General features: G+C 39.9%; 1 protein-coding gene across 2 annotated transcripts in view; it reads left to right on the top strand.

Annotated features, from left to right (window-relative positions):
* The window catches only part of PLBD1 (phospholipase B domain containing 1), a 56,552-nt gene extending 45,965 nt beyond the window's left edge, over positions 1-10,587 (top strand). Inside the window, exons 7-11 of one of the 2 annotated variants that reach the window (XM_017528315.2) lie at positions 2,276-2,476; positions 2,587-2,727; positions 6,836-7,021; positions 7,678-7,784; positions 10,297-10,587. In XM_017528315.2, coding sequence (XP_017383804.1) covers positions 2,276-2,476; positions 2,587-2,727; positions 6,836-7,021; positions 7,678-7,784; positions 10,297-10,512 — 851 coding nt within the window. In that variant the 3' untranslated portion in view covers positions 10,513-10,587. The remainder of the gene's footprint in view (positions 1-2,275; positions 2,477-2,586; positions 2,728-6,835; positions 7,022-7,677; positions 7,785-10,296) is intronic. The other variant, XM_017528323.2, reaches the window with a different exon arrangement.
* The last annotated feature ends 1,983 nt before the right edge of the window (positions 10,588-12,570 follow it).

The raw sequence follows: 12,570 nt of genomic DNA, 5'->3' as shown, positions 1-12,570 counted from the left end.
TAGTAGAGACGGGGTTTCACCATGTTGACCAGGATGGTCTCGATCTCTTGACCTCGTGATCCACCCGCCTCAGCCTCCCAAAGTGCTGGGATTACAAGCGTGAGCCACCGCGCCTGGCAAGAAATTTCAAGAAATTAAAATCAGATTGTTAGAACTGAATGGCATCACTTAGTCCCAGGCTATCAGAAGCAACAGAGAAGCAAAATGAGAATTGTCAAATTCATTAGAGGCAAGCAGGGAACTAAAATGCAGGCCCCCTGACTTCTAATCCATGCTCTTACCTTCGGCTTCAGGTGACCCCTTTCTTTGACCTCACCTTACTTATTCCATACTAGTTTCGAACAGATGGGTAACAGCATGCGGAAGGCTGGTGGGGTGATTTTACGTGGTATGTGGACAAATATTTTTTGCATATCAGAAATGCATTTATTTTAATGTATTTCTTTGGGGAAAAAACAAAAACATTAAATCCATAGTTTCTTAGATATTGTGGCATGTGATAAGGCTGAGTATTTTAAGTTTGAAAAGTGAGTTAATTTGAAGAAAGATATGAAGTAGTACATTTGTTAAATAGCTTGATTTAGCCATTGACAATGTATACGTATATCAGAATATCATTTTGTATGCCAAAATATATACAGTGTTTACTTATAAGATATTAAAATATCATTTTGTATAACATAAATATATTTAATTCTTGTTAGTTAAAAAATAAAAATATTAACTAGATAATAGTTTAGATAGTACTAGATATGGCAAAAATGATAAAAGTGGTTAAAAAATGGTAGAAATTTGAAACTATTCAGCCTGTTCTGACTACTATGACAAAACACCTCAGACTAGGTAATTTACAAACTGTAGAAATTTTATTGCTCACAGTTGTGGAGGCTGGGAAGCCTCATTAGACTTGGTGTCTAATGAGGCCTGTTTCTCATAGACGGTGCCTTCTCTCTGTGACCTCACATAGTGGAAGGGTGCTACCTAGCTGCCTCAGGACTATTCTATAGGGGTATTAATCCCCTTCAGCAGATGAACCAAAGGAACTTTTTTTTTTTTTTTTTTTTTTTTTTAAATAGAGATGGGGTTTCACCATGTTGGCCAGTATAGTCTCGAACTCTTGACCTCGTGATCCGCCCTCCTCGGCCTCCCAAAGTGCTGGGATTATAGGCGTGAGCCACCGCGCCCAGTGAACCAAAGGAACTTATCACACTGGCCTCTTATAACTCTACCATTGGGGTCCTTTCCTTTCTGACACTTCTTCAGCACTGACAGTTGGTCCATTACTGTTGCTGATGACAATATATCCTGTTTTTATTACAGTTGTGCCTGATATTCCATCCTTTCCATACTCGTCCCAGTGTAAGCCACAAAATAGGCCTTCAGAAAAGACTGTGACTTCACTGATTTTTCTGTGTTGCTGCCGACATTTATAAAATAGCATTGACCAAGAGTGTCAGTGCCTTAGTTTCAAATCCATGTTTACTTTTCTAAATGTAGATGTTTTTCCATTTATACAAATTATGTAGACTTAGCCAGGCGTGATGGTTCACACCTGTAATCTCAGCACTTTAGGAGGCTAAGATGGGTGAATCACTTGAGGTCAAGAGTTTGAGACCAGTCTGGACAACATGGTGAAACCCCATCTCTACTAAAAATACAAAAATTTGCCAGGCATGGTGGTGCACTCCTGTTAACCCAGCTACTTAGGAGGCTAAGGCACAAGAATTACTTGAGCTCAGGAGGTGAGGTTGCAGTGAGCTGAGATCACGCCACCGCACTATAGCCTGGGTGACAGAGCCAGACTCTGTCTCAAAAAAAAAAAAAAAAAGAAAAAAGAAAAAGTAGACTTACACAAAATTTGAAAAATACAGGGAAGTAAAAGAGAAAAAAAAAAGGCATTCATATTCCTGCTAACTAGCCCTGCTAATCCCCTCCCTAATTAAAAGTTCTTCTGCAAAATCCTAGCAAGTCGGGATTGATATCTGTTTATCATTCTGGAAACTTGCAGTGTTCTGGATTTAACATATTTTTATTTCAAATCATAAAATAAATTTTCAATGGAAAATCCAGGGGTGGACATCTATTGGCACCTGTATAAACAGCAGTTGGACGACTTGCACAGAGGTGATCCAAAGCTGGGAGAGGCTACTGTGGATCAGGGATACTAATAACTGATATGCTTTGCAAAATGCATCGTGTCTATAAAGCTCTTTGCTAATCATGATGGTTCAATATTCCGTGTATACATATGCTGATGTATTTGTCTTTCCTATAGGGTTTTTGGTGTCTCTGGATGACTTTTACATTCTTAGCAGTGGATTGATAATGCTGCAGACCACGAACAGTGTGTATAATAAAACCCTTCTAGAGCAGGTGATTCCTGAGACTCTCATGGCCTGGCAGAGAGTCCGTGTCGCCAATATGATGGCAGATAGTGGCAAGAAGTGGGCAGACATCTTTTCAAAATACAACTCTGGTAAGTGATCCTGCGGAATAACTTTTAGGCAGAGACATATGTTTTGATTTAGGCTTGTTAACCCGTAAAGTCATGCCCCTGTCCCATCTTCATGTCTCCTGATATTTCAGGCACCTATAACAATCAATACATGGTCCTGGACCTGAAGAAGGTAAAGCTGAACCACAGCCTTGACAAAGGCACTCTGTACATTGTGGAGCAAATTCCTACGTATGTAGAATATTCTGAACAAACTGATGTTCTACGGAAAGGTACTTTCTTCATGCCATAAATCTGAGTATGTGTGTGTGCACAATGTGTGGGGAATGCACAATGTGTGAATGTGTGATGGGAGAGGGTATGGTGGGGAGACAGGCTGGGGATGCCACTGCTAGTCACACTGGAGGAGAATGACCAGGTTTAGCACAACATGTAAACCTACTTCCCCAGCTCCTACAGGACAATGTGCAGACTGGGACACAAATCAGGCATTCATGACCCTGTGATTTCTCCTGGTTCTAATATTACCTTTTCTCCTGTGTTCCTGGCTAAAGCTTTAAGTTCAATCTAGCAAACATTATGGAGTGCTCCTGTGGCCCAGGAACTAGAAAAGCAAGGATGCAGAATCCCTGACTCAGGAGTCTAATAGGGAAGCAAAGCACTCAAAGCAGCTGCTGGAACACAGGATGGGAAGAGCTGTCACCAGGTCTGGTGTACCCAGCCCCATGGCAAACCTAAAGAGAACGTGGCTGTTAGTGGGTGAAGTCAGAGAGGGTACTTCTGGAGGGCAAGGAGTCCAGACATTTGAAACCAGGAGGCTCACTGCTTTGATTCAAATCTCAGTTCCTTAAAATCTCAGGCAAATTATTGAATCTCTCCAAGCCTCACTTTCCTCATCTATAAAACAGAATCGTGATATACATCCACAACCACGTATTTGTAATTTTTAAATTCCAACACTCTAAAACCACAAATTGTTATTTCTTTCTTATGTTTCGTTTTGATTTGGTAGCCTAGCTCACTTGGTAGTATGGTAAGACCTGATCTTAACTCATTTGGCAGCAAAAACTGCCAGAAAGAAACTTTAAGTGGTTTTTAATTTGTATTTTTTTTTTTTTAGATGGAGTGTCACTCTGTCACTCAGTTTTGAGTGCAGTGGTGCAATCTCAGCTCACTGTAACCTCCGCCTCCCAGGTTCAAGCGATTCTCCTGTCTCAGCCTCCTGAGTAGCTAGGACTACAGGCACATGCCACCACACTCAGCTAATTGTGTGTGTGTTTTTAGTAGAGATGGGGTTTACCATGTTGGCCAGGTTGCTCTTGAACTCCTGACCTCAGGTGATCCATCTATACCTCGGCCTTCCGAAGTGTTGTGCACAGCCTGTTTTTTAAAATTGTCTTTATTTCCTCTTAGAGAGACCATGCGTACATTAGGCTACAGAAATATCATTTTGATTATGAGGTGTTTCCCAAAGAGACTGTAATGTCATATAATCCATGCACTCCATTGCTGTTCTAAAATCTGAAAAACTCTAAATTCTGAGACTCGTCTGGCTCCCAAGAAGGATGTAGGAGTGTGGACTTCTACAATTTCAGAGGATGATCATGAGAATTAATAGAGATAAGTAGATAGATTAATTGGGAGAAAATGTGAGCCTTAAAAATCCTACTGACAGTTCAGCCTTTATGTTTTAGAAGTTGGGAGTTCCCAGCAAGGGAGAGTAGACTGGATGGGAAGAAAGGAGACTAGGTAGGAGACTATTGCAGCAGAGCAGTGGGCAGATGACTAGACACAGGATCGAGATAAAGTGTGGGCCCTAGGGATTAGGACCTGGTTCTTGGTTTTCCAGGTCCCCAAATTGATTTTGTAATGATGCCTAGAGTGAGCCTGGTCAGTGAAGACTGGTTCATACCAACTAAATCCACTAAGACTTACACATAAAACAATTTTTTAAAGTGGGAGTTTTCATTGCCAGGCATTTCTTATGCTACCAAGCAGTGGACCTACCTTCTTTGCTTGTTAGGAAAATCCATCCAAGAAGTCAAATCATTAGGTTGTTACTCGGTTAGCATATAGCAATTCAAAACAGAGAGCTCAGCTGATCTCTCCAGTTGCTAAGAGCCTGAAAATAATAGCATGCATCAAGAGAGAGATGCCTGCTAAAGTAGTCTTTTCTTCTTTGGACAGCTGCTGATAACAGAATGGTAGACTTGGTTCTCTGCAGTCCCATAGCTAGACCCCTTGAAACTCCCTAAGACTAAAAAGAGTTGGTAGTGATCTGTCTGTATTTTTCTTTCTTTTGCCAGAGGAAAGAAGAACAGAGAGTTAAATTCAGAGTACCTACTGCGTTCTAGACACTATTCTGAGTCTTTTACTTAAGTTCTCTTGTTTGACCTTTGTAATATACTACCACATAAGTGTTATTGTTGCCATTTTACTGTGAGTAAAGAAAAGGTCAGAAAGACCCATGTGTTTTGCCCACATTAAAAGTGGGGGCACATCTCCTAGCATTTGGAAGCAACTGTGGTATGGTAGCAGAAGTCCTGGATGTTTTAGTTAGAAGGCCTGTGTTCAGTCAAGTTTTGTGAGCCAAGGAAGACATCTGACCTCTCTGAAACTCTGCTTCTTCTTTTAAGAAAAAGGGATGGTAATACTTATACATCATCAGGTCGTTGTGAGATTAAACAAGTTGCTCTATTTTATTTATTTATTTTGAGACAGTGTCTCGCTTTATCACCCAGGCTACAGTGTAGCTTTATGATCATGGCTTACTGCAACCTCTGCCTCTCGGGTTCAAACTGTTCTTGGGCCTCAGCTTCCTGAGTAGCTTGGGCCAGAGGCATGCACCCCAATGCCTATTTTAAAAAGTATTTTTAGTAGAGGCAGGGTCTTGCCATATTGCCCAGCCTGGTCTTGAACTTCAGAGCTCAAGCAATCCGCCTGCCTCGGCCTCCCAAAGTGCTGGGATTACAGGTGTAAGCCACTGCAGCAGGCCAAGTTGCTCTATTTTAAGTGCTGTTATAAATCATGAAGCTTTATGAAATGTGAAGTATAAAGCAGACATTTTCTTTATTCATTTGAGCTGTTTTCACAAAGATAAATATATACTAATCATCTAATGTTTACCAAGTATTAGATACTATTGTAAGCCCTCCATCTGAATACATTTAATGCTCATGCTTACAAAGATGCTTAATGCTGAGTACTTAATGACCATGAGAAACTGAGGCACAGAGGGGTTAAGCAGTTTGTCCAAGGTCACATACGTAATAATGGCAGAACCAGGCTTCAAATCCAGGCAATCTAATTCCTGAGTCTATGTAACTTGGTTATGTTTTCGCAACAAATCTGTTTTTCTTCTGTAATTTCGATGTTATCCATATCTCAGTTCTTCCGATGCTGGCTGTGTCTCAGAATTAGCAAGGCTGAGTGTCTTATCATTTGCTTTTTGTCTCAATAACCTCACCCCCAAAGAGGAGGTCCTGTGCAACAATACAAAGGAGAAAGGCAGACAAGGGCCAAGAGAGGAATGTAGAGGTGGGAGAGAACCCTGAATGGTGGACACATTCCTTGACTGTCCTGTAGGCAATAACCCAGGCCAGTGTAATCTAGGATGTCTCTGAAATTCTGCTTTTACTAGAGAGAGCCGTGTCACATGTGTGGTGCTCAGTGACTACTGGTTGGTGTGGCCTTCACACACTATGAAGCTTTGAATGAAGCCGAGCCCTTATAAATGTTTAGAGTCAAAGGAATTAAAAGCCTAATGGAACCTAGAAGATCATCCCCAATCCCCTCACATTATGGACTTCTCTCCCTCCCCGTTGATATCTTTCAAAAAAAGAAACAGAAACAAAATAACAAATGAGGTTACCTGCCTGAGACCAAGGTTTTAAGCCCTGAGCCTAGAATTCAGGCTTTCTAATCCCAGTGCTGTATTCTTCCACTTCCTCACGGTTAGCATTTGACACCTTCCTTTTTAGGGCCACAATGAGAACAACCATTTCTTGGCATTTCAGTAACTAAATCCACTTAGATGAGCTCCCCAGACCACTTTGCATTATACTTTATTTTGCTCTATGGAGAATATGTTTATTTTCTGGCTTAAAGATTAAGAATTTTGGGTGAAAACCAGAGAATTCTGATGCTTTTCTTCCCCTAATGAAATAATCTAGAGGTACTGATTTAGGCAATTTATAAGGCTGTTTGGTGGCCAGGGTTCACATTCAAAGCTTTATTTCCTATACATTATTTTGTAATTAAACACCTGTACCCACTTTCAAAATAAATGATCATGGATAACATTTACTTTGCTCCCTATCTCTTCTTTTCTGTCTCCTTCCCTGTCAATCCCTCCCTTATGTCCCTTTCATTCCAAATCAGGATATTGGCCCTCCTACAATGTTCCTTTCCATGAAAAAATCTACAGCTGGAGTGGGTATCCACTGTTAGTTCAGAAGCTGGGCTTGGACTACTCTTATGATTTAGCTCCACGAGCCAAAATCTTCCGGCGTGACCAAGGGAATGTGATGGATGTGGCATCCATGAAATATATCATGAGATACAACAGTACGTAGCATATTTCTCAAGAATCATTCTTCAAACCTTCTTTTCTTCCCCATGGGTAAAGAATCCATGTAAGTTTATCATCTCTGTACTAGAAGGAATTGTAAGAAGTTATTTAAGTATTTAGTATTTAACTAACATTATACATTTTATACTCAACAAATAAAACTTGGGCCTCCTTTATAAAATGAAAGAGAAGAGTGTATACATTTTTTAATTGAAAAGATCATCTGTAAAACACAGAAGAAATAACTCATACAGGGTCCTTTATAATTTTTGTTCAAACACAAGTTTCCTTCCAAGGATAACAGCAGCTAATAAAACAAAAATTGGTCATAAATACTTCATTTTTTAATGAACAGCATCAAAGTCAAATTTGCATTTCTTTTCTTGGAAACAACTGATGCACAGTTACCTCGTTGTCTCTCCCATCGATTTTCCACTGTGTAAGGTTCTTACTGAGGGCAGGCCAAGGGCTTACTCCTTCCTCACAAACGCAGGGAGATGTCTCTATGTGGAAGCAGGCTGGGCTGAGGAGGCCTGTGGGGGTACCCTCTCTAATTATCTACACTTTAACAGGCCCCAAAACCTTCCTGTGGAGAATTGTGTCTCTGAATCGCCAATACTCACTCTCTTCTTCATCGCTCTCTGTTTTCTAGATTATAAGAATGATCCTTATAGTAAAGGTGACCCCTGTAATACCATCTGCTGCCGTGAGGACCTGACCTCAAGTAACCCAAATCCTGGAGGTTGTTATGACACGAAGGTAACATGCTGTTATTGGCTTTTGAATTTAATTCCCACCAGCATACAGGCCTCTCCAAAGGCAAAGTTGCACAGGTTTTTAAGGCAAGAAGCACAATAATGTGTCTAACCATAAACTCAACCCAGGAATCAGCTTTTTCAGAGATTCTGTTGGTAGGTCCCATTATCTAACTTCCAAGTCCCTGCTCTGCCACCTGGTAGTAAATCACATAATTCTGTCATGCTTCTGTTTCCTCATCTGTGAAACTGATACAACAGTACTTACCTCATAAGGTGTTGTGAAAAATAAACCTTTAATCTCTGTAAAATATTTCAAGTACTTAGTGAGTTATTTGTAAATGCATACAATCATAATGATGATGTTACTGTCTTAAGTTTTACCAGACTGGCCCAACGTCCAAAGAACATATTCAAGCAGTGTGATTCCATGTTAAACATGAATTGAATTTAGCCAAAGGAGCAAGTTTGGATTGGATGACTGAAGCACAGAGGTTTTTCACAATGTTAGAATTGATAAGTGCTGTAATGTATCTCAAAATATGACTAATAAGTAGGTTTGCTATGGTGTGTTAAAGCCGGCTTACAGACATGCAAGAACCAATTGCTAGCTGACATCACGTTGATAGCTTGCAATCAGTCAAGTGGCCAGGCGTGGTGGCTCACGCCTGTAATCCCAGCACTTTGGGAGGCCGAGGCAGGTGGATCACGAGGTCAAGAGATCGAGACCATCCTGGTCAACATGGTGAAACCAAAAATTAGCTGTGCATGGTGGTGCACGACTGTAGTCCCAGCTACTCGGGAAGCTGAGACAGGAGAATTGCTTGAACCCAGGAGGCAGAGATTTCAGTGAGCTGAGATCGAACCATTGCACTCCAGCCTTGGTAACAAAAGCGAAACTCCATCTCAAAAAAAAAAAAAAAAAAGAAAGCAGTGAAGTATTTACATTATGGAAATCAGCAAACACTACAAATCAGGAACTTTTTTCCTCAGAAAGATGGTTGTTGAAAATTGACCTGCCCACCACTGGATTTGGGATGTCTGAGGGTATGAGCCATTTGGTTGGTGGAATCATGCTACTGCATCCTTTTGCACTCTTGGCTTGGGTGTGTGTCTTTTTATCACCTGTCCTAAATTATTGAAGAAGCCTGTCAGAGTAAACTGTTTATTCTATCTTTGGCTCAAAAAATTATAGGAATGCTGACCCCAGTTACACATTATTATCTATCAGCCTAATATCTAAACAGAAAATGCTTTTAAGTATTCTAAGTTCCAGCTCAACCTTCTTTTTAGGTGTGTGATGAAGGCAAAGCTTTAGCCTCAGTGACTCTCAATGTTAACATTTTTTAAAAAGGATGGATGTAGAGAAGCTGGAGCAGATGAAACCCCAACGAATGCTTTTGTATTCCTTTTTAAAAATGGTATTTGCAAGCATTCAGTCAAGTGTGTGAAGTTTGTATCCATCGCAGAATGCACAAAAAAAAATCACCTCTGCTGCCTTGCCTGGGAGAACTCAGGCCAAGCTTCCCTCTACCAAATCTCACTTCCAGAGACAGAGACCTGCAGTTGTTTTTATCAAAAAGTTTCTGTTGAAGGATATTCTTTAAAAATATAATTTATCTCTGTAGAGTCATTTTGAATATGGGGGAAATCAGAAGAGATTCTCTTTCCCCTCTAAGATTAAGATCCACCGCGAGTCAGTGGTTAACGTGTTTTTCAGAACCATGACCCTCAATTTTTGACAGTGAGCTCCTTCTACTTTAAGACTCTGTTACCACCCTGATTAATAACTTTTTCTGAGGATTTCATGTATTCTAGGCTTTGCTTTGAGCATTGCTTGCATTAATCCTCATGCCAATTCTATGAAGTAGGGTTATCAGCCCATTTTACAAAGGAGAACACTGATTCACAGAGGGGTTAAGTGATTTTTAAGTAAGTTTTGGAGCTAGAATTCTGAATATGAGTAATCTGACTTTACATTTCACTTTTAGCTACATTGTTCATTTCACACACTTCTAGTCAATTCACATTTAATGCCAAATGTATACAGAAGACTATATCATATAAAGACAATGCAAAAGATGGCAAGAAAATTTTGTTTTAAAGACAGTGGCCTGGTGCAGTGGCTCCTGCCTGTAATCCCAGCACTTTGGGAAGCCGAGGCAGGTGGATCACCTGAGATCAGGAGTTCAAGACCAGCTTGTCCAACATGGCAAAACCCCATCTCTAATGAAAAAACAAAACTTAGCTCAGAGTGGTGGCCTGTGCACGTAATCCTAGCTACTCAGGAGGCTGAGGCAGGGGAATCTCTTGAACCCAGGAGGCAGAGGTTGCAGTGAGCTGAGACTGTGCCACTGTACTCCAGCCTGGGTGACAAGAGCAAAACTCTGTCTCAAAATAAAATAAAATATAAAAAGCTAACATTGTGACTTTGGAAGTGGGGGGGGGCGGAAAGGCCATGATTTAATTTTTTGCTGAATGATTTTCTAAAATGTCCTCCTCCTCTCTCTTTCCAGGTGTCAGATATCTATCTAGCATCTCAGTACACATCCTATGCCATAAGTGGTCCCACAGTACAAGGTGGCCTCCCTGTTTTTCGCTGGAACCGTTTCAACAAAACTCTACATCAGGGCATGCCAGAGGTCTACAACTTTGATTTTATTACCATGAAACCAATTTTGAAACGACATAAAATGAAGGAGGGAGATGAGGAGCTAGAAGGCTACAAATAAGATACCAAAGGCACTATTTTAGCTATGTTTTTCCCATCAGAACTATGCAATAAAATATATTAAATTTGTCACTTTGATTTCCCACTGATTTTGTTTTTTTAGCAAGCACTCACTGTAAGGTAGAGCACTGTAGAAGAAATTATATATAAATAATACTAAGCTTCAGCATACATGGTAATATACAAGAGGGTATGGCAGAAACTGCTCCTTCATTCAGCAGAATCCATATTCTCCTTTCATGCCTGCTCACACAGACCACATCTCCCAGTGTCTCTCAGATAGTTGTGCCACATAATTCTAGCCACTGGAACCCGAGATGGGTGCCACTTCCATGCCTGGCCCATAAGAATGCTCCTATACTTTCCCTTTTCCCTGGATGAATATGTCTAATGACAAAACCCTAGGGGAAGCTGGAGCTTCATTTTCAAAGGAACCTCTAGTAATTAGTGATTTTTCTGGTCACTAACAGGCATCAGTTGAGTCTTTTTGCAGTGTAGGCTAGGCATACAATATAGTAAATCTTACTGTTGCCTCCCTAAGTTAAAAGCACCTATACGATCTGGCAACAACCCTGCATAGCAACTTTCTTTCAAAACTGGACAGTTAGATGTGGTCCAAGTGCCATGGAATTGCCAAGTAGGTTAAATAAGCCATACTTTATAGTATGTAATGGGTGATTCTAAACAAGGTGGAGTATTTTTAAAAAACAAAAAAGCCACAAGAGTAAATAATCAGAATGAATCAGAGTACTCAGAATGTTAAAAACCCAGTAGTTTTATTTCAAAGTATAAATTTCAGGCTTGTTGGACAAAACCCCACTACAGTTAACACCTTAATACAGACACTACTCTACCGTACATTTAAAAAAGAAAAAGAAACAACACATACACACACACACAAAAAAACCTTCAAAACCCTAATAAAAATAGGGCAACTTGCTAGAGCCCAGTTTGTATTAGACATTAGGAAGGTCTTACGTACATTGTCTTATTATTTACACTTTCAATTGCAATAAAGAAAAATTAGGATGCAAGTTTCTTACAAAGGATTTTTATATTTAATTTTGAAATGGCTGATAAAACACTAAAGCCAGGATCCCCAAAAGGTGTTTGATTGCCCAGTTACCTTATGTACAAAAAACAAACAAAAAACCAGACAAAAACAAAAACCTCAAAAAAAATAATAGGGAGAGCACTTAAATATGGGTACGTAGCTGGTTCTACAAATAAAAAACAAAGAAAAGTTTATTTTAACATGGTGAATTATTTGAAAGTGAGAAGACAAAACATGTATTTGCATTATCATATTCCTCCCCATTGGCTGGCTCAAGGGGACGAATGAGTTTCAGGAATTAGATAAGTCTGCCACACTAGCGAACACTTTATGAGAATTGCTGATTTTTGTGTGTGTCCCAAAAGTTAAAAAAAAAAAAAAAAATAGGGCATTTGCCAGTAAAAATAGTAAAGAAGGTAGAATCACACATTGGTTTTAGACAGTTATTTGCTGTTGCAAATACGTGGACTTGGGTTTTCAGGAAATTAGAATAAAACAGGCCAATCACAGGTCAGTGATAGAATAACAAAATCATAGGATGTTGAGGATACTGAATTGGCCCAAGAAGGAACGTCTTGGAAGGAGAACATTTGGAAGGAAGGTCTTTGCAGTACCTTACTGTGCTAAGATCACAGTGTAAAAAAGTGAGAGATGAGGATACCACAGGCATTACTTTTTTGACCTTGTACAGTACTGGAAAGCTCATGAAACAAGATAAATGAATATCATGCAATATTAACCCTAACCTTGTTGCATAAATGGTAATTTGTAGAATATATAAAGCAAAAGTGCAAACAACAAAAACTAAGTTAACACTTACCCAATGCAGTAAGAGAACTGTAAGATACAGCCTGCTTAAGGAGATATGCAGACAGATGGACCTAACATTTAGGCTGTTTGTTTTAGGTCACTTTTTTCAAAATATTTATTGTCTGGCAATGGGGATGGAAGTAGGGAACACCTCTCTGTGAGGCAAATGGTATCTCAATATCCACTTTTCAAGGA

This window comes from Cebus imitator, unplaced genomic scaffold, assembly GCF_001604975.1.
Source record: "Cebus imitator isolate Cc_AM_T3 unplaced genomic scaffold, Cebus_imitator-1.0 Scaffold2, whole genome shotgun sequence".
NCBI classification, from domain to species: domain Eukaryota; kingdom Metazoa; phylum Chordata; class Mammalia; order Primates; family Cebidae; genus Cebus; species Cebus imitator.
This window is presented reverse-complemented; position numbering and strand designations above follow the sequence as displayed.